General features: G+C 39.4%; 2 protein-coding genes across 8 annotated transcripts; both read left to right on the top strand.

The window, feature by feature from the left end:
• The first annotated feature begins 1,224 nt into the window (after positions 1-1,224).
• rnaset2 (ribonuclease T2) lies at positions 1,225-7,758 on the top strand. Of its 7 annotated transcripts, none has more exons than XM_069522719.1 (11): positions 1,338-1,533; positions 1,717-1,852; positions 2,442-2,519; positions 2,683-2,737; positions 4,276-4,325; positions 5,014-5,071; positions 5,361-5,425; positions 5,627-5,740; positions 5,867-5,912; positions 6,077-6,151; positions 6,239-7,758. In XM_069522719.1, exons 2-11 carry the CDS (start codon positions 1,845-1,847, stop codon positions 6,407-6,409), a joined length of 720 nt encoding a protein of 239 aa, XP_069378820.1. In that variant the 5' UTR covers positions 1,338-1,533; positions 1,717-1,844; the 3' UTR covers positions 6,410-7,758. The 7 variants fall into 7 exon arrangements, with proteins under 7 accessions (XP_019954184.1, XP_069378820.1, XP_069378840.1 ...); XM_069522729.1 differs by lacking the exon at positions 1,717-1,852 and having other exon boundaries at positions 1,352-1,433; positions 1,469-1,533; XM_020098625.2 differs by lacking the exon at positions 1,717-1,852 and having other exon boundaries at positions 1,225-1,533.
• Positions 7,759-8,860: 1,102 nt separating this feature from the next.
• rps6ka2 (ribosomal protein S6 kinase, polypeptide 2) lies at positions 8,861-26,486 on the top strand. The gene is made up of 22 exons (XM_020098651.2): positions 8,861-9,552; positions 12,687-12,803; positions 13,428-13,509; positions 14,684-14,764; positions 15,353-15,432; positions 15,838-15,944; positions 16,023-16,060; positions 16,157-16,299; positions 17,682-17,752; positions 18,110-18,198; positions 18,878-18,942; positions 21,236-21,338; positions 21,501-21,646; positions 21,856-21,978; positions 22,504-22,593; positions 22,748-22,906; positions 23,109-23,270; positions 23,372-23,448; positions 23,675-23,792; positions 23,916-23,972; positions 24,062-24,142; positions 24,698-26,486. Exons 1-22 carry the CDS (start codon positions 9,448-9,450, stop codon positions 24,845-24,847), a joined length of 2,244 nt encoding a protein of 747 aa, XP_019954210.1. The 5' UTR covers positions 8,861-9,447; the 3' UTR covers positions 24,848-26,486.
• The last annotated feature ends 280 nt before the right edge of the window (positions 26,487-26,766 follow it).

Here is a 26,766-nt window from a genome sequence, read left to right on the forward strand (position 1 = left end):
TGGAGTTAAATTTGAGAGTGTCAGGGCGAGACACTGGTGACCACTGTGTGATGTGTGAGTGGCGCAGACTGAAAAGAATGAAAGAAAGAGGCAGAAGACAAGAAGGGAACATAGAAAAATAATCTCTCACAATCATACACCCAGTCCATTAAGTCTGGATGGAACATGTATATGGGAGGTGGAGGGTGGCTTGTGTTTATAGTTAATGGCCTTTTTTTGCTGTCTCATTCAGATGAGCAGCACCTTTTACAGAACATAAATAATAATCAAGGCAAATCCCACAGAGGCAGACTTTTCTATGGTTAGGTCAAACAGCCTGGATTTTTGAACTTGCTTACAAAACTTACAAAATGCACTAGCAAATTATAAGTAACATCAAATTGCAAACACAAATACATGTCAAATACAAAGTGTATTAACAGGATGCAGTAAGCATTATGTTAGAGGGATTTTTATCTATGACTGTTAAAAGGATTGATGTCTGTCTGTGGTTGCAAAGAGCCCTCTGTTGGTCATATGTTAGAACATTCATCACTGTCACCAAAGCCCAGTGATAATTCAGAACATTATGTTGCTGGCAGGTATTAAAATGATGGTAAACTTGAACTACAGAGCAAAAAGAAAGCAAACAACAACAATAATATCATCATCATGATCATAATAACTATGATAATAATAATAATAATAATTTTATTCATATTGATAGATAATCTCAGATCATAGGCTACTTCCTCCAGAAAGCTTTTCTCTATTTTATCTGATTTGTTTATTTTAATTATTTTATCTGTACGGCAAGAGTAATTCTAGCAGAGGATGTTTTTTTAATTATTTTTATTTTTATCTAAAGTGTTTATTTTTTTCATTTTTTTTTCATTTATTTTTGCCCTTATATCGATTTTTTGTCTTGTTTATTGTAAGGCAATCTGAAACTGTGCTGTATAAATTAAGCCTATTATTATTGTTGTTGTTGTTTTGTCTGTATATTTAGTAGTATTAGTAGTATTGTTATTACTGTTATTATTATTATTATTATTATTATTATTATTATTATTCATCAGAGCCCCAGTTTGCCACACATCTGTTTCTGTCAGATGGGAGTTGTACTTTGTTCCAGGAGTTCTTTCTGTGATCATGTGCTGGAATCATAATTAAAGCTCGCTGAGAAAGGGGCGTTCGCTCACTGCTACATTAGAAACTCTTGTGTGAAAACACCGCCCTCAGACCACAGACTGTGTGTACGTGAGCAGCCGGTGCGACCCGGACGGTAAATCAAACGTACCAGCCATGTCTACCACGTGACGCGTACGGTCCTGATTGGCTGAGCAGAGTGGCCGGTAGTGAAGCGGCTGTGGGACGTAAACATTCAGTGTGTGTGTGTGTGTAGTCCTGAGTAATGAGCTAACTGAGCTAACTGAACAAACTAACTGTTCTAACTGTTCTAACTGAGCTAACTAACTGAGCTAACTAGCTGAGCTAACTAGCTGAGCTAAGTGAAACCACTACCAACCTGTGTAGCAGCATATTCAGAGCAAGGTGAGTCCAGTCTAAACTCTAGCTTTGTTCTGAGGTCAGGGTCAGTCAGCGGTAGTTCTGTGGGCTAATGTTTAACGATATCACGTCCAGTCTTTACGTTAAGTACTTTAGCTTTAGATTAAGCTAACGTTGACTACTTGTGCCTGACCACTGAGTGTGTCGTTGTGTCCTCCTGTTTATCAGCTTCAGGTTATCTTCATGTGTCAGACAGTTCTTTAAGCTGTCTTTACCTGCACCACCAACACGCAGCTTCTACTGATTCACAGAAACCTTGTCTCTAATCTCTACTGTCAACTGTGCTGCAGAGACATATGTATTTGTAAGTACTTGTGTACTTGTGTTGCCACAGACTGTATTCTCTCATGACAGAGGGACCCACGCACTGCGTTAATAACAGTTGTGTGTGTAGGTCATTAAAGTGCAGCACTGCAGACTTCTCCTCCATGAGAGGTGGTTATTTTTAAAGTGGCCCAGTCAACACTCACAGACCCGAGGTTTCCATGCATCTTGTTGATTGATTGTGTTTGTGAGGGACAGATTGCTGATTTATTTTTGTTGCCCAGTGAATTGGTCACATGAAGTCTTCTTCCCCTCCTCACTTCCTCCCATTTAAGCCACTACCTGTTTTTGTCTTCGTGACATCCATCGCGTGCGGCCCATTTTTAGTAGACAAGTCAAACTTTGACTATCCCGCAGCACGTGATTTCTTTGAAAATCATCACTGCAGAAATCGGCTTATTTGATGATACACACATGTTCCTACACACAGTGGGAAGTAAGTGTTCCCCTGATGCTTCACTGTGGTATAAGGGGGATGTTTGTATAAAGTCTGGGTTATTCTCATGTTCACTACTGAGTTCTGGTAAAAAGCAGCTGACAAGTGTTATGTTATTTGTTATATGTTTTAGGTCAGACATGAAGCTCGGGCCACCTCTTCTGCTCTGCCTGGCAGCAGCACTGTCTTCTGCCTTTGTGATTTCACCCCCGTAAGTACAGCAAAATGATGGATGTGTTTGTTTTAAATGAACTGTAGATAGTCTGATGTGACCTGCTATTTTATTAAATTGACATAGAGCTGTAAATAGATGTTTTCATTATCATGCAATCACAGTCAAACAGGACTGAGACATGAATGTGCGTGTATTTCAGACACATGTGGACCAAACTGATACTGACCCACCACTGGCCCAACACCTTCTGTGTTGTAAGTGTGAAAGTATTTGCCTTTATTCTATGAATTCATCTTTTCATGTCAACCTTTTTTGAAAGAAACAATCTGCCTTTTCATAGAACACAGTGTGAAATGTCACATGATAGTTTATTATTTAAGTGAATTAAAGACAGTCTTTTGTCTCATGTTAATTTTATTATTCAGTTTGTAGCTGTCACTATCATAAGTCTTTCATTAGGGGAATCTTTAGTGAATTGTTCAGCATTCTTAATTCATCCATAACCTTATCTCTAAGCTTTACCAGGATGTATGCCTTCATCTGTTGGTTAGGTCCATGTTGACTATAAACCCTACCCTTCACCAAAACATGTTAACTATGAAAAAAACATTTTAAAAAGAAAAGTATGTTTTTGGTACTTTATTGTTTCTAAACCATTTTGAATAGGTTTAGATCAGGAATTGGTGTATTATATGTTGTGATAAATTGAGAGCAATTTACATCAATCTCTATTTTTCCAGCCATTAAGATTAATTATTAATGACACGGTAACCTTCCTAAGACTTTTACATTAGATAGGAATGTTTTTCCATATATCGTATCACTCTTCAACTTTTAATTATTAAATATCATGTGATGTCTGAGTCATGAGACTATTTGTGTGTCAGCAGTCTTGTTTGTTCAGACAACATTGCAGAGTATGCAGTTTTAACTGTCATGGCAAATGATCTACATCTCTTATTTTGAGCTTTTGAAAACACTTTTTTTAAGAGTTGTTTTGTTGTTCATCTTAATTAACAGTCTGCAGTTCAAATCTGTGGGTGCCTTGTGGCTTTGTATTACATGCATGTTTGTGTCAGTAAAACAGGTTTGCTGCCTGTTTGGTTCGGGTCTCTTTTTGCTCATTATTTTATTTGCAACATTTTCAGTCAAAGTTACTATCATGGCATTTTAGGGAGGAAGTCATTTAGTCTATTCTCTGTCTGATGACTCAACTTAAAAGGTTTAGATGTAGATCCTTAACTGTAAAACCACAAAACCGCAGCACTTGAGGATCATGTGACATGACTCCATGTGAAATGTTTTTTTAGGTTGTTGGTAATATAAATGCAATTTACAGGACATACTGGAACTTCAAAGTGATTGTTCATTTTATCAGTCGTGAAGACAATGTTTTAAGTACAAACCGCAAAACTTTCAGTTACAACTTTCAAAATGTCAGAGTGTTGCTATTTCTGTTTCCCTTTGGGTTTTTTGGCAGACTTTTCTTAAGTCTGCCAAAAAACCCATGGGCTTGCTTAATTGACAATTTTCATTGTATTTCATGATATTTTTTAGACAAAATAATTACTTCTTTATCCAAGAATAATAAAAGGAATCAATATTATAAATAATCATCACCCTAACAGTTACTCTCCAAAAGATTTTTGTATTTCAGTCCAATGAAACATGAGATGAGATGAAATGGGAGACAGCCACCCGAGTATAAGATAAAACTGATTACAAGTAATATGATTAAGTGTCAGGTTTATGTATTCAGATTGACTAAGAGTATTCATTTGGTCAATTTCAGATGGAACATTGTCATTCCAACATCAGCTACTGGGCAATACATGGACTCTGGTAAGTGTATGTGTTTCTGTGTGTGTGTGTCATAGGCTAATCTTGGGAAAAATTTCAGATTACAGACCAGGTAATTCCAGACAGTTTGCCCAATTTGAGACAAGATCAGTGTCTCCAATTGGGAATAAGTTGATTTTTGGGTCAGTGGTTAATGTTAATGTAATTAACTTGTGGTTGATGAACTACCTCAAGTCAAGTTACCTTTACGTTTAAAATTAGTATGAGGGCCAAACGTATTGTGGGACTTGGGGCAGCAAAAGAGAAAGAGCAGTCACCTTGGGTTGTAAAGTGTGAGAGTGGGACTGAAAGCTCTCCTCTGAGCCAAATATGGAATCAGGAGACCAGAAACATGTCGGAGTGAGACAAGTCTGTGTTAACTGCGCAACTACCTGCTTGGTGTTATTACCTTGAAGAAGTGGTTATGACTAAATTAACTATTGGAAAACTTTTGTAAAAAATAAACATGTTAAAAAATATCTAATATTAGAACAAAATCCATTAACTTTGAAAAACTGCTAGAGGGATATATGCTGTGTATGCCATTCGTGACTAGACTTTTTAGGAAAGTGCATGGATCAAGTGCATGGAGTTAATGTTACTGAAATGTTAAACGTAGCAGAACTGTCTTTTGAATTAATTATTGCTGCTTTCATTGTTTACAGTGATATACTCTGAATCTGTTTTACAGGCCAGATAAAGGGACTTTTTGCAACTCATCATGGCAGTTCAACTCTTCTCTAATAGAGGTATAACATTAGTCACACAGTTTGTATTTGTAATTAATCATGTATTTTATCCACTGTAGATCTGTAATCGTTTTGAATTTGGAGTAGGAACATAAACAAACCTTTTTACATCAAGATGGAGCTATTGGACAGAGAGAAGAAGTATAAAGCTCACAATAACAAAAGTAAAAGTTCTGTCAATCTAAAGCACACAAAAGCAAGATGTATATTCTGGAATAAACTGGATGTAGAAGATAAAATACATCCATTGATGGATAAAACAAATCTGTTGTTTTGTTTGTGTTTTAAGGACCTGCTTCCTGACATGGAGAAAAGTTGGCCTAACTTGCTTAAACCCTTAACTACTTTCTTCTGGTAATGTTTGAGTTAATCCTTCTATGTTACAGTCTCTCCATTCATTACACTTTTAGTTGGGTGTGTTCTAGTTTAATATACAATGGTAGTGTACTACTACCACATCAGAGTTATCTCACATTTCTTTAGTTTTCCTGTCTGAAATGTGTTTATCATATTAGTAAAAATCATTGCCACTTGTTTGTCCGTCTGTTTCAACAGGAATCAAGAGTGGCGCAAACACGGTACATGTGCAGCAAAAGCAGAGTCTCTGAGCAGTCAACATAAATACTTCAGCAAGGCTCTGGAGCTATACCACAAATTGGATTTGAATGGGTACGGATCATCTTCATGTGCGCATACACACCACCAACCATTGTCACATGTTCTAGTTATCAGTATTGTCTTCATGTTCCTGCACATATTTACCAGCATCTCAAATCTGTATTTCTGTTATTGTAGCATCCTGAGGAAGTTTAACATCACTCCTTCCGAAAAATACTACGCAGTAGGTCAATTTATATTTTAAACATCAAATTAAAGTCTAATAAAACCTCATATATATGTTACATCATGGTTAATTTGTTGCATTTAAGTGCCTCATAATAATAATATGAAAGCTACAGTTTCTCATTTCCCTCTTCCCTCTGTTACTAATGTGTCTATTTGTAGTTTTCACAAATTGAAGGAGTCATAGAAAACTTCTACGGCGTTAAACCTAAGATCCAGTGCATCCCCCCATCAAAGGTACAATGACCTAATATCATTTACATGGGTCAATTGTTGTCTGGCAGTCTGATGGATAGTTAAATGTTGTCTTTTTGTTTTAAACAGAATGCCGATGCCCAGATTTTGGGGCAGATTGAGATCTGTTTCAATCCTGACTTCACCCTCCTGGACTGTGAAAAACACGGATACTGGGACAATCACCTGGCTGTTGACAAGGCATCCGAGTTCCATGTGTGCGACCATAATATACCAGTTTACTACCCACCTCTTTCATAAGACGCAGACAATGTGCAAACTGAAACACAGCAACTGACTACACTCATTGAAACAAATGCATTCTTTTGTTTACCAGTCATTTGTACAGTAAAATTAAGATGCATGCACATGCTAACCATAACTTTATTTTCCTCAGACTTTACAATGAACATCATTGGTTTATTGACCTTTCATGTCTTAAGTAGCCTTAGACAATTAGTGTAAACTGAAAACATCTTTTAACTTCACAGAAATGCTGTCTGAAACAAGTACTTGGGAAAAAAATCACATTCATTGCATCGTCGCACCTTTACCACATTTAATGCATTATTCTTTTTTTAATCCATCTCGAACTAGGACACACAGACAACACTCCACTACGACGTAGTGCCTTAATGGAATTATGTCCCTTCCTGACCCTTAGTAGTAGATGAGTCCTAAAATGTCTAAGGTGTTTTTCAGGACACAGCAGGAGAGAGTATTAAGTCTAGGTCGAGGCAGGTGAGCAGACTGGCAGAGTAAGTGCTCTATCTCTTGTGGTGTTGGCAAATGAGTGCAGCCTGGGTGTTTTTCTTATGTGCAGATTTGTCTGTGTAATGAGTGTGTAGACAAAGCACAGTGCATACCTTTGTTTGCTTATGTGCCATCTTTCAATTGTCATTCACCATATTCCTGGGTTGAATGAATTTTAATTATTAAAAAATCCTTAGCACTATGATGATTAAAATCAACCATTGCATCAAAATAGATTGTGTTATCTATCGCCGCATCTCAACACAATTAATATGGGCTTGTATTTTTTCAGATTTTTCATTGCTTTTGGGGATAGGTTCATTTCAATACCCACACTGCTGCTTAACTATGAGAGGTAGCTGTCCTCTAATGTTTGCCAAGTACATAAGCCATTATTCGAAGTCGTGCTGTAGGCCTGGTTATGTCTGTGCTACTGGAGGACTGATAACATGGAGGACACAGTAACATGATTGAAAACAATAGAAAGTATTAATCGTATATATGGGGGTGTAGAATAAATGCCTATTTTTTTTAGGACACATCTCAAATACAACACATCACAATAGATATTGCACAAATTCATTATGCACCATGTTTGATACATGGACAAATAAAACCTGTTTTCTCAAGGATGTAGCAACTGTTTTTATAAACAATGTTTAGACACGCACAGATTTTTACTTTGACTTTTCTCTGTTGGTGCTGTTTATATTGGTCTCTTTTTTGTGCAAAGATGAATTGATTAATTTAGGTTGAAATACGATTATAACTGTTGGGGACAAATTATGTTGTGTGAAATTTATCAAATTCATATTTGTGCATTTTTTATGTCAATAAAGCATTTGGTATCAAGACAAGCTGCCCTGTATTCATCAGTCAGAGATTATGTAATATGCGTTATTTATAAAGTGGATCTATTTGCATTTATGTGATTGAAAATTGAAAATTATAAATAGAGCTTGGTAAATTAAATATAGAGGGACCATCTGCCATATGACGGCTATCATGTCTCACCTATGTCTGTTTACGTAAATTGTACAGTATTATCTTAGTCTGTCTTTCTGTTCATATCTACTATTACTACGTCTATGTGTATATGAATATTAATGTTGTGATCCCCTTACAGAGCCTTAATCCCACAGGGACAAAGACACCAGCCCATAATCCTGAATCTCCTCCCACAACGCAGCTCCAGCAGATTGACTAAACACATCTGATTATTACAGTGCGAAAATGCCCTGAAACTATGTGCCAGCTATATTCTTAATGTTGTCCAAATCCTGTCAAACACAGGAAAGCACCAGTGTGAGCTCTGGGTTTAGTTCCAACTTTGAGGATCACGGTTAAAGCAATTGAGCAATTTGAAACCATAATTTAGCAAAAAAGGAAAAATATGTCAAGCTCAGGTCAACTGCGGATGCTTGACCCTGCAGTCCTGATTTAACCTGATTTCATCCAATAAACCCCCATCTCTTCCGCTTCACTTGGGCTCTACCTTCACTCCCCCCCCCTCTCTCTGGCTCTATGATTATGTAACACTGCAGCTCTGCAAAGCTGCTGATGTGACAGATCCAAGTACCTACACACACCCAGTGATCAGTGGCTGCTGTCCTGCAGCTTCTGCCACCATTATTGATGTGTAGCATTGATTGCTGTCCTCAATATTCCATTGGACTCTTATGTAATGTCACTGGAGCTGAGCCACAGTGTTTGTCATCTATGATTTCATGCCTGTCTGTCCTTTTTATCCAGCGTGTGTGTGCGTGTTGTTGTCATTGGATGTCACGCAGGAGCAAAAAAGGAGAAGGGACAGAGGCAGACAGGGAGAGGTAGTCGCACCATGTGACCTCGCCAGCTGTTGCTGTATGCTAGTGAGAGAGAGAGAGAGGTGAGGGGCAGGAACGGGGGGAGGGGGGTGCGAGGGAGGGGTTCTGGATCTCGCCTGTGCACAATGTGACTGGTGACAATCCCTTGTTCTGCAGAGGGAGGGAGAGAGAGCGAGGAGGCAGCAGGGAACACACACACACACACACACAGGGGCAGGGATGTGAAGAGTGTGCTCATGCACGCACACACACACACACACACACACCTCCTGATTCAGCGGAACAGATTTATTCGTCACCTCTCCCTGCAGCAGACTCACGAGGCGCGCGCCTGCTGCAAAACACCAGGCAATCCCCACACAAACCCCGCAGCCCGCACCTGCCCCGGCCCTCCTCATCCCACCACCACCACCCGTCTGTCTGAGTGGATTAACGGCTCTGGTGCAACCCTGACTGCGGCTCACACAGACGGAGGAGCTGGAGGAGCTGGAGGAGCTGGAGACGCACCGGGAGTGATGGGAGAGCCGAAAAGCGACGACTGCACTGAGGATGCGCCAATTGAGGAGCTGCGGGACAAATAGATAGAGAAACAGCCAGAGCTCTTTCTTTCTGCATCTCTGATAAAACAGAAACCTACAGCTCCTTCCATCCCTGCTGCAGGGACATGTTCATCACTATGGGATAGATGCAAACAAACAAAAAGAAGTTCTGCCCGTTGCCATGGATACCAGCACGCGAAAATTCACAGTGCGGAGATGGTTCTCCATCTACCTGAAGAACAAGGCGGCGAGGAGCAAGAACAACACCGGCTTCTGTCAGCTGGAGGTAAGCGAGTTCACGCAGGGAGGGAGGGTCACATGCACGGCTGCACCATGCATGAGAATGTAGCTGTGAAGTCATGGGAAGACAGCAGCAGTCTCTTAATGGGTGTGAGGGTGTGAGGGGAGACTGTGCGCACATGGGAGTGGGTGCGCGTAGTTTAGATTGTTGAGGACCTGGAGTCACTGCAGCGTCATTACAGCTGTTGCTCTGCGTGTCTGTCAGGAATACAGAAAACAGAGGAGGCAGAGAGACACTGTGTTTTCATACAGGGAGAGGGGGGGAGAGGGGGGTTATGGAAATGCAGTCAGACAGAAACACTAACAAGCAGTGAGGCAGGCAGGTTGACAGATGAGTGGATTCAGACAGATTGATTCAGTGCATGGCAGCAGTGGGGGTCTATTTATAGCCCAAACAAACGGTGAGGAGAGGAGGACAGAGATGTGCAGTCTGTGTTTGCAGCACATCCACCTTGTATGTCTGGGATATAAATAGAAAAGAAACTCCCCTCCTCTCTTCTCTGTTGTGACCAAGTGCTGCTGACGATGATTCAGCTTGACAGGCTATCTACCTGTGTGTGTGAGTGAGTGGGTGCTTGTTTTCCTCACCAGCAAATGTCTGTCTGCTTACGTTTGTTTATCTGTTTGGTCGACTCTCCGTCTCCGTCTGTGAGGAGATGTTTTGATGCTCTGTGCGTGGATGCTCTCTTTTCACGGGGAGAGTTCAGGGTCAGCTTCATATCAGCCTCCCTGATGTTGACGGAGCTGAAATCGAGGCCTTGAACCTGTTTCTTTCAGGTTGATGGATGTCACTCCTGCTGCCATGTTTAAAGAATAAAGTGGGGGATTAATCTTTGAAAGCAGATGTCTACTCCACTGTCTGTGGGCTGAATCTCACACCTCATGCCACTTAGCAATGCTGCTGAGAAATTTCAGCACACTATCATATACTGCAGTGCTCAATTCAAAGAGCTACATCGACTAGTAACTCCAACCTGATGGGATCACACCAGCCATCACACCCAAGAGTCCTCGGAAGTTGTTATATACTCAGTACATTATATACTCAGTTCATTATATACTCAGTACATTATATACTCAGTTCATTATATACTCAGCACATCTGCACACTTGTAAGGTCTATGACATCTTGCACAGTTGTGGCGTTCACAAATAAACATCTGTCACATTACTCAATATACCTCTGTGGTATTTCTACGATAGATGTTAATGGCAAATGGTATCTACATAGAGCTTTTCTCATCTTGTTAACCAGGTCAGGCCCTTCACAGTGTTTCCCTTCACACAGTAGTTCAAGTTTCAAGTGGAATTTGTCATATGCCAGTTAACACAGGGTCAACAGTACAACGAAAGGTGTTGGACAAGAAGAAACCGGTCAGCTCAGCAGAGCAATAGTTAAATTAAAATAAAAGCAAGGTAGAAAGAGCTTACTAGAACTTGCTGGCACAGCGTCAATTTGGGGTTCAGTGTCTTGCCCATTACCCCTCGTCTGGTTAGTGGACGACCCGCTCTCCTCTTCCTGCGCCAGGATATTTGACCATGATCACAGCCATACTGTCAGGGCTGGTAAACATTGTGTTGGAAAGTTCAAACCCAACTTGACATGCTCAGTTTTTAGAACGTGTTCCTCTCATTTTAACTCTTCTCAATAATAAACTTTAAACGTTGTGTGTTACCTTATTTAAATCATGTAAACACTACGAACTGATGCAGGTCCACATAATCAAGCCTCAAACTAGAAGTGTAGTGAAACACTGATGTGAAAAGTGAGTTGAAGCCAAGTTTAAAAATGATAACAGAAAATTCTTTGGCATCCCCGATGTTGCAATCTAGGGTGTGGATCTGCAGTTACCGTCATGTCAGCATATTGATATTCCTTCAGCTTTGTTTCCTCCCTTTTGCATGAACTAAGAAATTGCCATCAGAGAATCTACAAACTCGTTATTTCTTTTGAGAAATTCAAACTAATTCATACAGAAACTTTTGTAAACAGTTAAATAAAAGTCTCCCCTGCTGGCAGAGTTTGTTCTTGTAAACAAAATAAGTGAGAGAACCATACTTTGCTTTGTTGCATGTTTTTGTTGAGGGTAAACAGGAAAACAAATGAACTGTGCTATTAACACAGTGTCAACGCTGATGACAGAAATAGAAGAAAAGAACTTCAAACTTATTTTGGATTTCACACTGAAGACTGACACTCAGTCTTAGAAATGACTCACAAAGGAGGAATAGATCTCATTCTATGATCAGAAGAGGTTTCTGTACACCTGCTTTTTAAAATCATAATGTATCTTAGGAACATGAAGAACAACAGGAAACACTGATTCACTGCTCACAGGAAAAATAACTATGTTCCCATGAGCAGCTCAACAAACAAATGAAACCAGATGTATCACATACGACAAATGCATTAACCCTAATGTAGTGCAATTGTTTACTATTTCACAACCATGCCACACTGCACATGTGGAAGTTTTAACTAAGTGCCTCCTCTCTGGGGAAAAACCTCATGGGAGGAAGAACCACAAAAATCTCATAACAATGCTGTTGAAGTGAGAGATTGCATTAAAGCTCATGGAAGCTATTAGAACAAAATCTAATTTAAATGACTGTCTGTCAGTGATTACTAACTCCCGTAAGTATTTCATACTCGATTGAAAGTGGGAGCAAAGCTCTTATCGTTGAAAAGACAGTTACAGTAGATCGTCACACTGACCAGTCTGAGCGATGCCGCAGGTTGGATCATTCGCCTCACCGAGCGAACTGAATGGACTGAAGAAAGGAAGCGTTCACATATGCATCGCTGCCACTGACCTCAGAGCACACCTACAGAAATAACATAATGTGTGTGTGTGTGTGTGTGTGTGTGTGTGTGTGTGTGTGTGTGTGAGTGTGTGACATAACAGGCTACTTTATTATTGTCTTTGTTTAATCTGCATAACTCTTTGATTGACAGTGGAAACCAATGTGTTCAGATGCACATTTTATTTAATTTCTCCATCACCTTGTTTAAGCCTGGAGTTTTTTCCATGTCTGAATTTTTTCTCTGTTCTATCTTGTTGTTGTGGCCCTTCTGTCTTAATGAATTGAAATATAACATCCATTGTCTTTTCCCTACAGGATGACAGCATACTGAAAGAGATTGACATCAGCCACCATGTTAAGGAGGGCTGTGAGAAAGCAGACCCTTCTCAGTTCCAGCTGCTCAAAGTGCTGGGGCAGGGCTCCTATGGAAAGGTACAGCATACAGGCTGAGACCTACATGCCTCAAAGCACATCTCATCACAATGCCATGCAGGACGGGGATCTGACTGAGGGTCAGGAGATCAGTGCTGACACCACGGGCCTGACAATAACACTCACTGCTACCTGCAGGCTTTCCCTTTGAGGTTTAATATAGTGTTGACTTGGGCGATACAGCCAAATAATACATAGAGATAAAAATGTTTATGTCAGTCGATATCCATAATTATCACGACAAATGTGAGATAATTTCCTTTTTTAGGTTTAAAGACTGATTCTTGTTCCTGAGTGAAGTTTGTGGTTTTAAAGCAAAACATTTTCCAAATCTGAGGCAGATGTTGTGTCATAAATACAAATACATATAAAGTGATATATGATTATTAATGTTGCGCTAGTATTAACACATTTGGATTCTCTGTTTAGATGTGACTAACAGTTTCATCATGGTTTCTTCTATAAACAACACTTCTAATGCTAATATACAACAAAACTGAGTTTTCATTTTCAACTCATGCTTGTTGTTAAATGTTATAACAGCGTTTTAAAAGATAGAAAACTGTTTCAAAATCTTCTGAGTCAGAAAACGTGATGATGTCAGTGATGGTGATGATTTCTCAGGTGTTTCTGGTGAGAAAAATCCGAGGAGTGGACAGAGGACAGCTGTATGCCATGAAGGTCCTGAAGAAAGCCACGCTGAAAGGTACAAATGAAAACATTAAGCTGCAAACACACTGACATGTCGGTGATTTATAGGAAATATAGAAAACTCAATAAAAGCAGAATCCAGAGAGAATATTTTTCTTGTGAAGTTTATGCGTCCTATGCCAGGTTAAAGAAAAGTACTTAATAGCACTTTTATTCATATGTTTGTAGCATCCAAAAACATTTACTGAATTACTGAATCTCGTCCTAAATGTGTCACACTGCAGTAACAGCCTTGTTCTTTATCTGAACGGACATTTGTTAGGAGTTATGTTATTCTCACAGTGACCTACATTCGGGGGGGATTTTAGGTAAAAGAGGTTCAGACAGGAACACTTGATTTAACCATTTATTGCACAAATGTGAATAATGTGAATGTGAATTTGGAGTGGATGGCTCCATTCCCTGGATTAGCCACGCAGCTAAGATTAAACAGGGAACACATGTAGACCCCACCCCCACCCCACCCAGTGGGCGTATCAGGCAAGATACTTGTACTATTTGTTCAGGATGAATACCAGTTACCACAGCCATGGTCAGACTCAGCCCTTAAAGGTGGAGGCTGGGGCGGTGGAGGCAAGTGGCCGGCAGCAGAGCATGAGTGGCAGTGTTGCTGAGCAGAGATCAGTGAGGAGGAGGTGGTTTTTAATGGCCCCTTTGTCGAGAGAACAGGCTGTGATTGGTGAGTGACTGACGAGCTCCCATGAACCCATCTGTAGCTGACAGCTTATGACAGCTGAGCACAGGACTCCGTGTCCTGCATCATTTAGTTTGTACTTTTGATTCAGATAAACTGGTTTGTGTTGAATGAGATTATTATAAACAAGGAGGTCCTTTAAAATCAGGTTGATTTAGTGTCTTTGAAGAAGCTTTAATCTTCTTAACCTGCGGCCCCCAGAATTTAAATAGTTATGGTCTCCTCCTGTCAAGGAGACAGATGCTGCAATAACACTGTTATGGTAGTGTTCACTGAATAGACTAGAATAGACCCTGGAACGCTGGGATGGCTCTAATTCCATTTCCACGTGTTCAATTAACTAAATGCAGTTTCATCCTAAATAAAACATACACACGGTATTAGAGGCTCGTCACATTTTATCCGCATTTAGACAGAAGGAACTGAATGTAACGGTATTAATCAGATTGCACTTTGCCCACTGTGTCCTGTTTAGTTCGGGATCGTGTGCGGTCTAAGATGGAGAGAGACATTCTGGCGGAAGTGAACCATCCATTTATAGTTAAACTGCACTATGGTGAGTCTGACTGACAGATGGGTTGCTGTTTTGAATTTCGCTCTCTCTAAGAAGTTACAGAATGACATTTCAAATGTTAAAGAATAATTATTATTAGATTATTCCAATCAGAGGGAGCTTTGTATTCAAATGTGCATGTCCGATTTCTTAAGGAATTCTAGAGATGAATCAAAAACTGTTTCAAATAAGGAGGACGATTAAAACACAATTAATTCAAAACAATGGAATTGCCTTCTCGATATGGGTTGCAACCAATTAGGAATGTAAAACAGTTTCACAGTAGGACAAATATACATTAAAACAAAACCCTAAGCAGCTTCAGATGATTGTCCAAGGTGTTTTGATGAATGAAACATTCTGAATGTAAAACTTCTCCACATAAGAGTTGGAAGTAAGGTGTTGACTGATCAAACAGTACAGATGTTATCAAGACATTTTGCTTCACATTCACATCAGATATCTGTGGAAACCTGATGCCACAGATCATAACCAGAGCACAGAAACATGGATTGGATGAAAATGAAAAAAGAGAATGTAATGAGGTGAACTTTGTGTGTGCGTGTGTGTGTGTGCGTGTGTGTGCGTCAGCCTTCCAGACAGAAGGGAAGCTCTATCTGATCCTGGACTTCCTGCGAGGAGGAGACCTTTTCACTCGTCTGTCAAAGGAGGTAGGTGTGGACTGATTTGGCTCCTTCTATCTTCCACCGTCTCCAGAGACAGAAGAAAAACGTACATGCTTTTATTTTCAAGGTCTGTCATTCATATTATATATCACACTAATGCAGAATCAATAGGAGTGAATATACCTGCCATCACTCTCCTTGTCAACGCTGTTTTGTTTTGACCGTCACCTCCATCACTTTGATGCATTAGTCTGTCAGCAAACACAAGACCCCACAAGTGACAAGCAATTGTTTTCTATTAAAGCTTTCCCAACCTCTGTCATATTTGATGCTTATTGCTGCCTTTTAAACATTTTTGAATATTTTGCTGATGTCTTCCCCCTGATTGTTTGATATTTCGTGTCTTTTTCGTCATTTACCAGTTCTCATCCACATCTCGACTTGTTCCAGGTCATGTTTACAGAAGAGGATGTGAAGTTCTACCTTGCAGAGTTGGCCCTGGCCTTGGACCATCTACACAGTCTGGGCATCATCTACAGGGACCTCAAACCTGAGAAGTACGTTAGGCTCCCAATAGTCCATTTATTTATTTTACAAAATTATTTTAATATTGTAATATTAATTTCACCCAACAGTATTCTGCTGGATGAAGAAGGACATATTAAGATAACAGGTCAGTGCATCTAACCACAAACGATCTCTTTATTTTTTCTGTTATTGTGCTCTGTGTTTTTTCATGACATAGTTCTGTCTTCTCTCCATCGCTCAGACTTTGGATTGAGTAAGGAAGCCATCGACCACGATAAAAGAGCTTATTCCTTCTGTGGAACAATAGAGTACATGGCTCCAGAGGTTGTAAACAGGAGGGGACACACACAAAGTGCTGACTGGTGGTCCTTTGGGGTGCTCATGGTAAGAATTGAAATATTGACTTTCATGTTTTGGGTGCTTTAGTGTATATCTATGCCTGTTATTAAAAACACCAGACGTATAATATCATAGTATACTTATGAGACAAGGACTCAGCCCTTAGATCAATGTGCCAGTGTACTCATTTTCTTAATTTTGACTTTCTTCTGGCAGTAAATGTACTTAATTATCCTATGTGGCAGACAGGTCCCATCACTTTCAGTTATCATGCATCTGCTTGATTCGGCTTGTTTTGTTAGACTGGTGGCTTATTTCACTCATAATGAAAAGGAGATTAACATTCACTGACAGCTGGCAGTTACATCAGGGCACCAGGGAAAGGTGTCACCCACTATCTGCCCTCTGCAAGTATTTGGAATTTAGAAAATTCAAAAAACCAAAACAAAACAAATCCACACTGAAACATGTCTGAATTCTGCTGCTGAACTACACAGGAGTTTGAAAACGTAATAGTTGAAGGAACACATGTATAAATTAAAACAGTATTTATGGAAAAATCCATAACTACGATTTCTTTTTATTCGAAACACTGTACTGTAATTGTGAGACAGGCAGTACTGTTAAATGTTTAAAACTGTAAATATTTATTATATGATAAGCTCATACAATAGAGCACACATTTCTTTTTTTTTTACATTTTATTTACGGAATTTTTACTTTACAATAAAGAATAATAAACATGACCAGGTAAAAAACAAAAAAGAACAGATAACAAACAATAAACAAACTTCCAGATCTCCAAAAAATACAAAAGACGATCAGTCCATATTGTCCGAAAAGTCCAGAAGTGGGTCAAGGGCTAGAAACACTGTCCATGTGATCAAAACTGGGTGTGGTCGAGGAAGGTCCAAAGAGAAGACTGGAGAACCCACAGTCCCGGCAGATCAGGATCAGTGCAGTTCAGTAATGAGCAGTAAACAGTGTAATACAATTAATATTGTAATTAATTTTTTAGACTGACACCTCTCTCTGTGAATATGCTCGATGGAGGGTCCCCAGATCTTAAGAAGCTTAAAGTGACAGAGTGAATTTCTTTGAGGTATAAACATGAAACCATTTCATTATGCCATTTATTAAAGCAAGGAGAAGAATCATATTTCCTCTCCCTCAGAATAATATTTAACTATTATCATACCGAACAGGGAGGGCTTGCTTTAAGACTCTCAGGAATTAACTGTCTGCTGTAAATGTCACTGTATCGAAAGATGTCATCCCAAAAACTCCTAAGCTTGGGGCCAAACTCATTTTAAATCAAATATTAAGGCAAAGCTTTAACAGTTCAATGAATGAAACATCGAGTATAAAGGTTTGTCTCACTCCTCCCAGCTGACGTGTTCTGATCTTTGTTATCATCTGTTTTCCAGTTTGAGATGTTGACAGGATCGTTACCATTCCAAGGAAAAGATCGAAAGGAAACAATGGCGTTCATATTGAAGTAAGACTAAATAACTATTGTTATTCTTAAAGCCCTTAATTTAACCCCTAATAAAGTGTCTGGATACAGATTTTTAAATTAAATACATTTTAAAGCTTTAAATTGTTGAACATATGTGTAAGATATATTTTTGATGTGTTATGGGTTCATTAGTGTTTTGTTCTTAGCGCCTGAGAGAAGTAACAGTGGTTTTCCTTATACACAGCAAGAACTTGAAATTATTGCATTTTGCTTGTATATTCTGATCGGCTCCTTCTTTTCCACTGCAGCTTCTTTTCTATGTTATATATCATGTCTCACACGATTAATAGTTCATACTGTGAGTACATTAACCTGTGGTTTGTTTTGTGTTCACAGGGCGAAGCTGGGAATGCCACAGTTCCTCAGTCCTGAGGTGCAGAGTTTATTAAGAGCACTCTTCAAGAGGAACCCTGCTAATCGACTAGGTAGTGTATACGGACACGGTTGTTACATGGAGGGATGCAGTAAATGTAATAGAGACAGTGAGTAACTCATGAAGAAAAACAGGTTAATATGAAACAACTTGTCACTTAAAGGTTCAGTGTGTAAGATTTAGGTGAAAGGGATCTATTGGCAGAAATGTAGAATAATCCTCATGTTTTCACTAGTTTGTTTCATCTAAATTATATGAACTGTGAAAAGGCCCTTTATATTGAAATACTTTATATTTACATCGAAGGGACCCTCTCTACGGAGGCCACCATGTTTTTTACATTAGTCAAGACTGGACACACTAAAACCTTATGAGTTTTAATGACAACTGAAGCTACCACAGGTTATTATTCATGTTTGGAAGGAAAGGGTGAGGTGAGGGGTGTTCAGCTGCAACATGCAACTTCAACACTAGATTCTACACACTGTACCTCTAACCAACAGAAAAGCTAAAGCTATGGTTGGTATTTCACAGCTGCCAGACATCCCATATGAAATTATACCATTTGTGTCCAAGCAGCCAAATCATTACAATGGTCCGTTAGAAATACAAAATGATTCACTGTATTCATTCTCCCTGTTTGTCGATTTAGTTTGTAATAAATGGGTGTTTTTGCCAAACAGATGTACGATGAACAATGACACCATTCTCTCCATCTGTGTGACTGATAGGTGCGGGACCAGATGGGGTGGAAGAAATAAAAAGACATCGCTTCTTTGCGTCAATAGACTGGAATGTAAGTAGAATAGTCAAGATGATTCTTCATTCTACTGCATTTGAAGCCGTCTATAGCCCTATGTTTTTACAGTGATACTGTTAACTTGTATTATACAACCGGCACTATACACATGCTGTATACACTTTACAGAACAATTCATAATCTTTTGGCATAAGTGAAACAAAGTTTGCTTGTTTTCACCGGTTGCCACAGTGAGAACATGTAAAAGTTCCGGAAAAAACTGCTCACAACTGCTCTCTGGACGCTGTGGTTGTCTCATGACATCGAAATCCTGCAGCTGTTCTTCCACTTCCTCTAAAGATGCAGACAATCGTGAATCATTAAACATCCTCATAGTCAAAGTTTTTGTTTAGTGTTAAAATCCCAAACTTCCCTTTGTTGGTGTCTTACCCAACTTGAGTGTAACTAATCCTCTTATCTATAATAACCTTACTCAGGCAGAAAATGTATTAATGTGCAAATGCTCTGGCTCCAATCGTTGCCCCTTGATATCGTCATTTAACCTTGACATCCACCCGACGTGTGCTGCTTAAAGAGGATCATTCTTCCAGCTGTGAGCTTCTATTTAAGAAGCCTGTCCAACATCACAGAATCCTGCTCTGGTGTTACATGTCAGCGACATTCATGCTGCAGAGGCCTTACACCGCAGACCCCTGACAAGAGCAGCTGAAAGCAACTCAGCAACATTTCATTAGTGAAGAGCGGAGCACTTATGTGTCTACTGTATACAGGACGATTACAGGGTTTTATTAACATAATTTTCTACAGTATGTGCTGTGCAGTGTGAGTGTGAATGTGACCTTGTATTAATAGTAACCATATTCCCTGCGTATGTATCTATAGTGTAGATACATGTAGATTCTAGACTAAGCAAAAAATAACTTAAAGGTACAGTGTGTAGAATTTAGTAATATCTAGTGTTGAAGTTGCATGTTGCAGCTGAACACCCCTCACCTCACCCTCTCCTTCCAAACATGAAAAAGAAACTGTGGTAGCTTCAGTTGTCATAAAAACTCAAAAGGTGTTTAGTTTGTCCAGTCTGGACTAATGTTAAAAACATGGCAGCCTCCGTAGAGAGAGTCCCCTCGATGTAAATATAAAGTATTTAAATATAAAGGGCCTTTTCTGGGGTAAAGAAAACTACAATTCATAATATTTAGATGAAACGAACTAGAGAAAACATCATGAGGATTATTCTACATTATATTTCTGCCAATAGTTCCCTTTCACCTAAATCTTACACACTGGGATAAAATACATTGTGGTCAAACTGTTGAACATTTTTATCGGAGATGTTCGGAGGGTCTGTGATTTATCCACTGTTGTGAGAAGTGATGCTCTCATCTCTGACAAAATCCACCATTATCTGCTTCACACGCTCACTAATCTCTGCCCTCGCCACTGGCTCGCACATTAGTCCTCACCATTACTTTTACTACCTACTCGCCTCCTGCCAAACCCAACGTTTTCCTATTTACAGATGGTGTCGCTGGCTTGATGTGACAAGCTATCAGTAAGAGGCTTACGTTCCCTCCACACTATGCTAATTAAGTCACTGTGCAGCATCAGGCCCAATGAGTCCTCTCTGCATCGACATCGTCGCCGTGTTCATCGGAATCTTTGTCGACTTTTTCCTAAATCTTTTTTTGTACGTTTCATTTTGAGGAATTTCTTTCGTAAAACAGATGAAAGTGATAAACAGAGGATGTCAATTAGAAGTGGAATAGTTAATGTCAGTGTGTGGTAGATTCACCATAAATAAAGCTTTAAGCAATCTTTGTCCCCAGTGATGCTCTCCTCTGTTGCAGCTATTCAATGTTATCTGACATTACAAAGGTGACACCTGTAGGCCATACTTAGTATTACACTTACTCCAAGAAAAAAAAAAAGATCTGAATTCTCGTCTCGTACATTAAGGACAGAGTAATGTTTTCATTCGGCATCACATTAAATTATCTAAAATAATATAGATTTACTTTTTCATCATTGTCTATGAAATGAGGGCTATTCATCATCCAAACAGGCCAAACATTACTTTCTTGCCTAGTTTATATTCACATTCTTTATTTCCTTCACTTCAGTTCAGATTAAATTTCATTTCTATTATTGCACCATCTCATGAAGATTTTTGATCAGGCTGTGTGACTGTTGCGGAACACAAGTCTTATAATCCAGTGACATTAGAAACATCTACTTAATGCTTCAAGTTTAGTCTGTATGACTCTGTTCACGATACGTTCACACTATGTTGTCTTGTACATTTTCTCCATCTGTTGTTGTTTTTCTGTAGAAGTTGTACAAGAAAGAAATGAGGCCTCCTTTCAAACCAACTGTCGGGAGACCTGAAGATACTTTTCATTTTGACCCTGAGTTCACCTCCAGAACACCAACTGGTAACCAACACACACACACACACTCACACACTCACACACACACTTATTTTGTAGATATTGATAGGTATACATACCATACATACAATGCATAGATTAAATGAAATCAGAAAATTGTAGAAAACTACTACTAATATTTGTATCTTTGTGTGTTTGCATATCCAGATTCTCCAGGCATCCCTCCCAGTGCGAACACACACCAGCTCTTTCGTGGATTCAGCTTTGTTGCAACGACTCAAAATCAGGAGGCCAGTGTTGCTCCAGTGGCGACTTCTCGTCAGGAGGTGAACAACATGGACCCCATAGCACAGGTATTGTGTCTTATAAAAAACAGCTCATGACTCTACAGCTGAATAAATAATGACACATACATTTAATACATTCATTGAGTAAATCAGTGACACATTAACAGACTGTATAATTAAGAGACTGCTGTTTTAATGGCTGACCGTCTAAACAAAGCATTTACTCACACACTTCATAACTCTGTGTTCTCTGCGTTGACTTCGGTTCCCCGCAGCATCTCCGTGGTGACGTAGCATTCAGTGATATTTACGAGCTGAAGGAAGAGGTCGGACAGACTGCGACCTCTGTCTGCAGAAGGTGTCTGCACAGAGTTACTGCTGTGGAGTATTCAGTGAAGGTACTGGACACTAAAACTCTTACAAAGTGTGCAGATGTTCTCTTAACTTTTCAGTGCTGGGTTAAACAGTGAATGCAGTACTTCAGTGTAGAGCTCTTTATGTGGACGATGGCAATAAAAATAAAAAGGCGCTGACAAACATCTACTTTAACCACACAATAAAACACCATAAAAGAGCTGCCTGGTTGCATTGAGTTAAAAATACAAAATACTTCATATATTTAAAAATACTAAAATGAATAAAGACATTATACATGATAATAACTAATTATAAACAGGGCTATTTTTCTTCACATATGAAAAGTTGACTGGAGATTTGTGGTTTTCTCTTTGGGCAACAAAGATCACATGTAATTTGTAAAGAATTTAATTGAATTTATAGCAAAAACACAAAATTAATATTAACTCTTCATATTCTGGATGAGTGAACCACGGGAAGAGTTTCATTATCCTGACCATGTCTGTTCAGAGATTTAGACGATGTTGTTTTTCACAATGTGTCCTGTTTGTCTCTCTTTTTTCCAGATAATTGAAAGAGCGAGGAAAGATCCATCAGAAGAGATTGAGATTCTGTTGAGATACGGACAGCATCCAAATATTATCACCCTGAAGGACGTAAGTGTAACACAGCCACACCTCACAACTGTATGTTGTCATGTTACAATGAACATTCATTAGAAACTGGAGATCTTTGTTTACCACATCATGAGATAACAGATATCTTTTCCTTCAGCATTTTAATGAGGTGTGGGCGCATTTCCCCCTGTAGGTGTTTGATGATGGTCAGAGTGTTTTCCTGGTCCAGGATTTACTGAGAGGCAAAGAGCTGCTGGACAGAGTTCTGACGGTGCCAAATTTCACAGAGAGAGATGCATCAGACATCGTCTGCACGCTGGCCAAGACTGTGGAGTATTTACACTCACTGGGGGTGAGACGGAGACACAGAGGAAAAAAAGATATTTGTTGGAACTCTAAACACAGGACTTCATGATGTTGTTATACTGACTCGCAAAATACTTAATGTCTCTGCTTGAGTTATAAATTCAGTGGCAGTAAAAGCACTGTGTTGCACTGTGAAAGTCATCTTATGTTCATATGCATTTGTCTGTGTACGTCTCTCCCTTTTCTAGGTTGTGCATCGAGACCTGAAGCCCAGTAACATCCGCTACCTTGACGACAGCGGACGTGCAGAATGCATCAGAATTTGTGATTTTGGATTTGCCAAACAGCTCAGAGCTGAAAATGGCTTGTTGATGACGCCGTGTTACACAGCTACGTTCATGGCTCCTGAGGTATATCGGTCATCTTAATCATGTGTCTACAGTTATAAATCAAAAATACTATTTTTTATCAGAGGACCTGATCTCACTATGGAATGTTCATGTGTGTGCAGGTTCTGAGGAAACAGGGTTATGATGCAGCCTGTGACATCTGGAGTCTGGGGATCCTGCTTTACACCATGATAGCTGGGTCAGTTTAAAGTTTAATACCCCCCCCACTGTAAAACATGTATGTTTTCAATCAACTCTGCTGTGGAGGTTATTTCTAACTATCGTCAGTACAGTGGGTTTTATTTTTATTATGTCAGAGGTGGCACATTTTAGAAAGTTTTCTATACATCTGACTTATTCTCTGTTGTTCTTATTCACCAAACTTTTGTGTTGCACTCTGTAATTTTTATATTCATATTGTTCAGGTTCAGCCCGTTTGCCAGCAGCCCTGAGGACACAGCAGAGGAAATTCTGGCTCAAATCGGCAGCGGGAAAGTCACTATCACAGGAGGGAACTGGGACCTGGTGTCAGATGCTGCCAAGGTGATAGTAGCACATTTTGGAGGGGGGGATGTATGGATATAAAACGGTTCTATTGCTGATGTTACGGTTTAAATCTACTAATACAACCTGTGTGTGTCTCCGTACTGTGTGTGTGTGTGATAGGACATTGTGATTAAGATGCTCCATGTGGATCCTCACCAGCGCCTGACAGCTCCCCAGGTACTACATGTATTATATAATATGACTTATTATGTGTGTATTGTTGGGCTACTTCTTATACTAATCATCCTCACTGTGCTGATTTTCAGGTTCTCCGTCACCCCTGGGTTGTAGAGAGAGACCAGCTCTCTGACAGAGCTCTCACCAGACAAGATGCACTCACCGTCAAGGTCAGACCATTTTGACATATTTGTGTGTGTGTGTAAATTACCATCAGGACGGATGTTCTATCTCTGTATTAATACCATATTAATACAAAGATAAATATCAGTGTAAATCTAAATCTTTGCAACTGAAAATATAACACTAACATTAAATTGAAACACAAATCAGTAATGCCACTATTTAAACTGCCGACAGGAGCTTAACTTCACATTTGTTAAAAATGAATGTGAAGCATAAAGATGAGTGCTACCTGAGAATTAAATACTTTCATATCCCTTAAATATATTCAAATATATTCATATATTAAAACCTTGAAAGCAGAGCTTGAGCTTTGAAACTGTTTTTAAATATACCATCTGTACCCCATATTATTGAGTTTGTATCTGTATCTATTATTTTGAAATGTCTGCATCTCATAAATATAATCACTTTGATGCATGCATATGTTTCTTTAAGTGTCCATTAGGTGGAGCTGTTTGGTAGTTATTGGTTGGTTGACTACAATGCAGTCATTTCGTCCAGTCAACGTGATATACTTTCTGTTTATTGTGTTCCACCAGGGGGCGCTGTCGGCCACCTACTCTGCTCTGAAACGCTGCGCTCCCACTCCCGTCCTGGAGCCGGTTCAGGCCTCCAGCCTGGCCCAGAGGAGAGGGATGAGGAAACTGGGGAGTCCGGAAGTTAGTTCAGACCCTAAAGAGAAGGAGTAACTCCAAAGATATGAACTGAAGGCCCCAAAAAAGAAAGAAAATCTACTCTTATTTTGAAAAGCACAAACCTTGTGACAACATGCTCTAGGCCTATAACCTGAATGTAGCTGATCAGAGAAGCGAGTTACCAGAGACAGGGTGGCAGGTTTTTAAATAAACCTTAGGAGCTAAACCTAACTTACTAGCACTGGCATTACGATTTGTTCACTTTAGTTCACATTATTTCAAATGTAAATTTGAAATCTTTAAATGACCAGTGATTTGTATCTTATATTTAAGGCAAATGCTCATATTTACCTATTTTTATTCAAACATGTCAGAATATAACTAACGCTATAGTGCAATATATACAGATGCACTGTTACCTGCCTTGATCCACAGAAGCTGATGCAGCTGGAACAATGTCCACCACAAACAGTTTTCTATGCCACACAGCAACATGCCAAGTAGTCACTTTACGTTAGTTTCCATATTCAGCACATACGTGTACGTCATGAACAGATAAAACATTAACGCCATCTTCCATCATCATGACTCTCTTCTTAAATCTGCAGTTATGCATGTTACAGGCGTTAATATCCTACCAAAGGGAGTTGTAACGATACCATTGAAGTCTTACTGTTCATAATAAGCGTAATAATTTCACTGTATGTGTTGTCGTCTTCCATTAATGCAGCCTTTGCCTCTTCTTAAAAAATATAATGTTTAATGTGTCACTGCTGCACTTCAGTCCAGGTGGAACAGTCACGTATTGCCGTGTTAACGCTTAGTTTGTCGTGCGTTTTCATAACATATTCGAGACGTCATTTGGCTTCAGTGTAGTCATAAATCTGAAGAGCAGACTCGTAACTCACAGCAAAACTCTACAGCCGGAGCTACATTGTATCATTTCAGTGAGATAGTTCATCATTCTGTGTGTGTGTGCGCTCAGCAGCCAGTTGGCTTCTGTGTGCTGTTAGTGTCTGAAAGCCAAAACGTTGGAGAACCACTGTGTCAGAGGTCAGCATAAGCTGTCTATTGCTGCTGCCCCCGATTGTATCTAATGAGCTGTACAATCACAAATACGAGGTAAGACTGAGTGGCGCGTTTTGCAGACGTGAGTAGCGCACCTGTGTGTTGGTACAGTAGCAGTGTTGTACAGTTTACTAGTAGGAATCTAGATTACGCCACCCCACAGTTAATATGCATACTTACTGGTCAGAGGCAAAACAATATATATTGTGTGTAACCAATAAGCACTGTAGTGACAATACAGCATTTCTGTACATATAATATTTCCTGATAGACAAACTGTATGTGTTGTGTTGCACTGCTCAACTGTGTGAGGTGGAGCTGGGACTGATGCAACTATGAGTATATGCAGATAAGACTGGAGAGGTAAAGCTGTAAATACTGTACTGTTTCATTCTTTTAAGAGGTCGGGATTGTGTAAATATACTGTGCAGCACAAGCATCAGCAAACACTAACACTGTACATATTGTGTTTGCAGATATATTAATGGTACATGCAGCGTTATACTGTGATGTGCATCCATTGTTCAGAGTGTACATACTGTCTATACCCGGCCAATCAATTCAATAATTGGCTGGAATGCCAAAGTTTTACAAATAAAGGAAAAGGACAGAAACGACAATCAAATGAATTGAAGTGTTTTTAATCATGTATGTTATTACTTACACACGTGTGCAAGTGTGTGTGTGTGTGTGTGTGTGTGTGTGTGTGTGTGCGTGCGCAGAAGAGATGTACAAACATGAATCAGGATGTTTGACTCATGCCTCTGATAATCGAACAATATCAGCAGGTTTCTTCTGTCACCCAACATTTCTCATATAAAGGTTTGGGTTTGAATAAGTAAACAATAAATGCTATTTAAATTCATATTCTTTATGTTGCAGTACTGTTGCATTAATTAATATAT

The sequence above is a fragment of the Paralichthys olivaceus genome, chromosome 1 (assembly GCF_024713975.1).
Source record: "Paralichthys olivaceus isolate ysfri-2021 chromosome 1, ASM2471397v2, whole genome shotgun sequence".
Lineage (NCBI taxonomy): Eukaryota > Metazoa > Chordata > Actinopteri > Pleuronectiformes > Paralichthyidae > Paralichthys > Paralichthys olivaceus.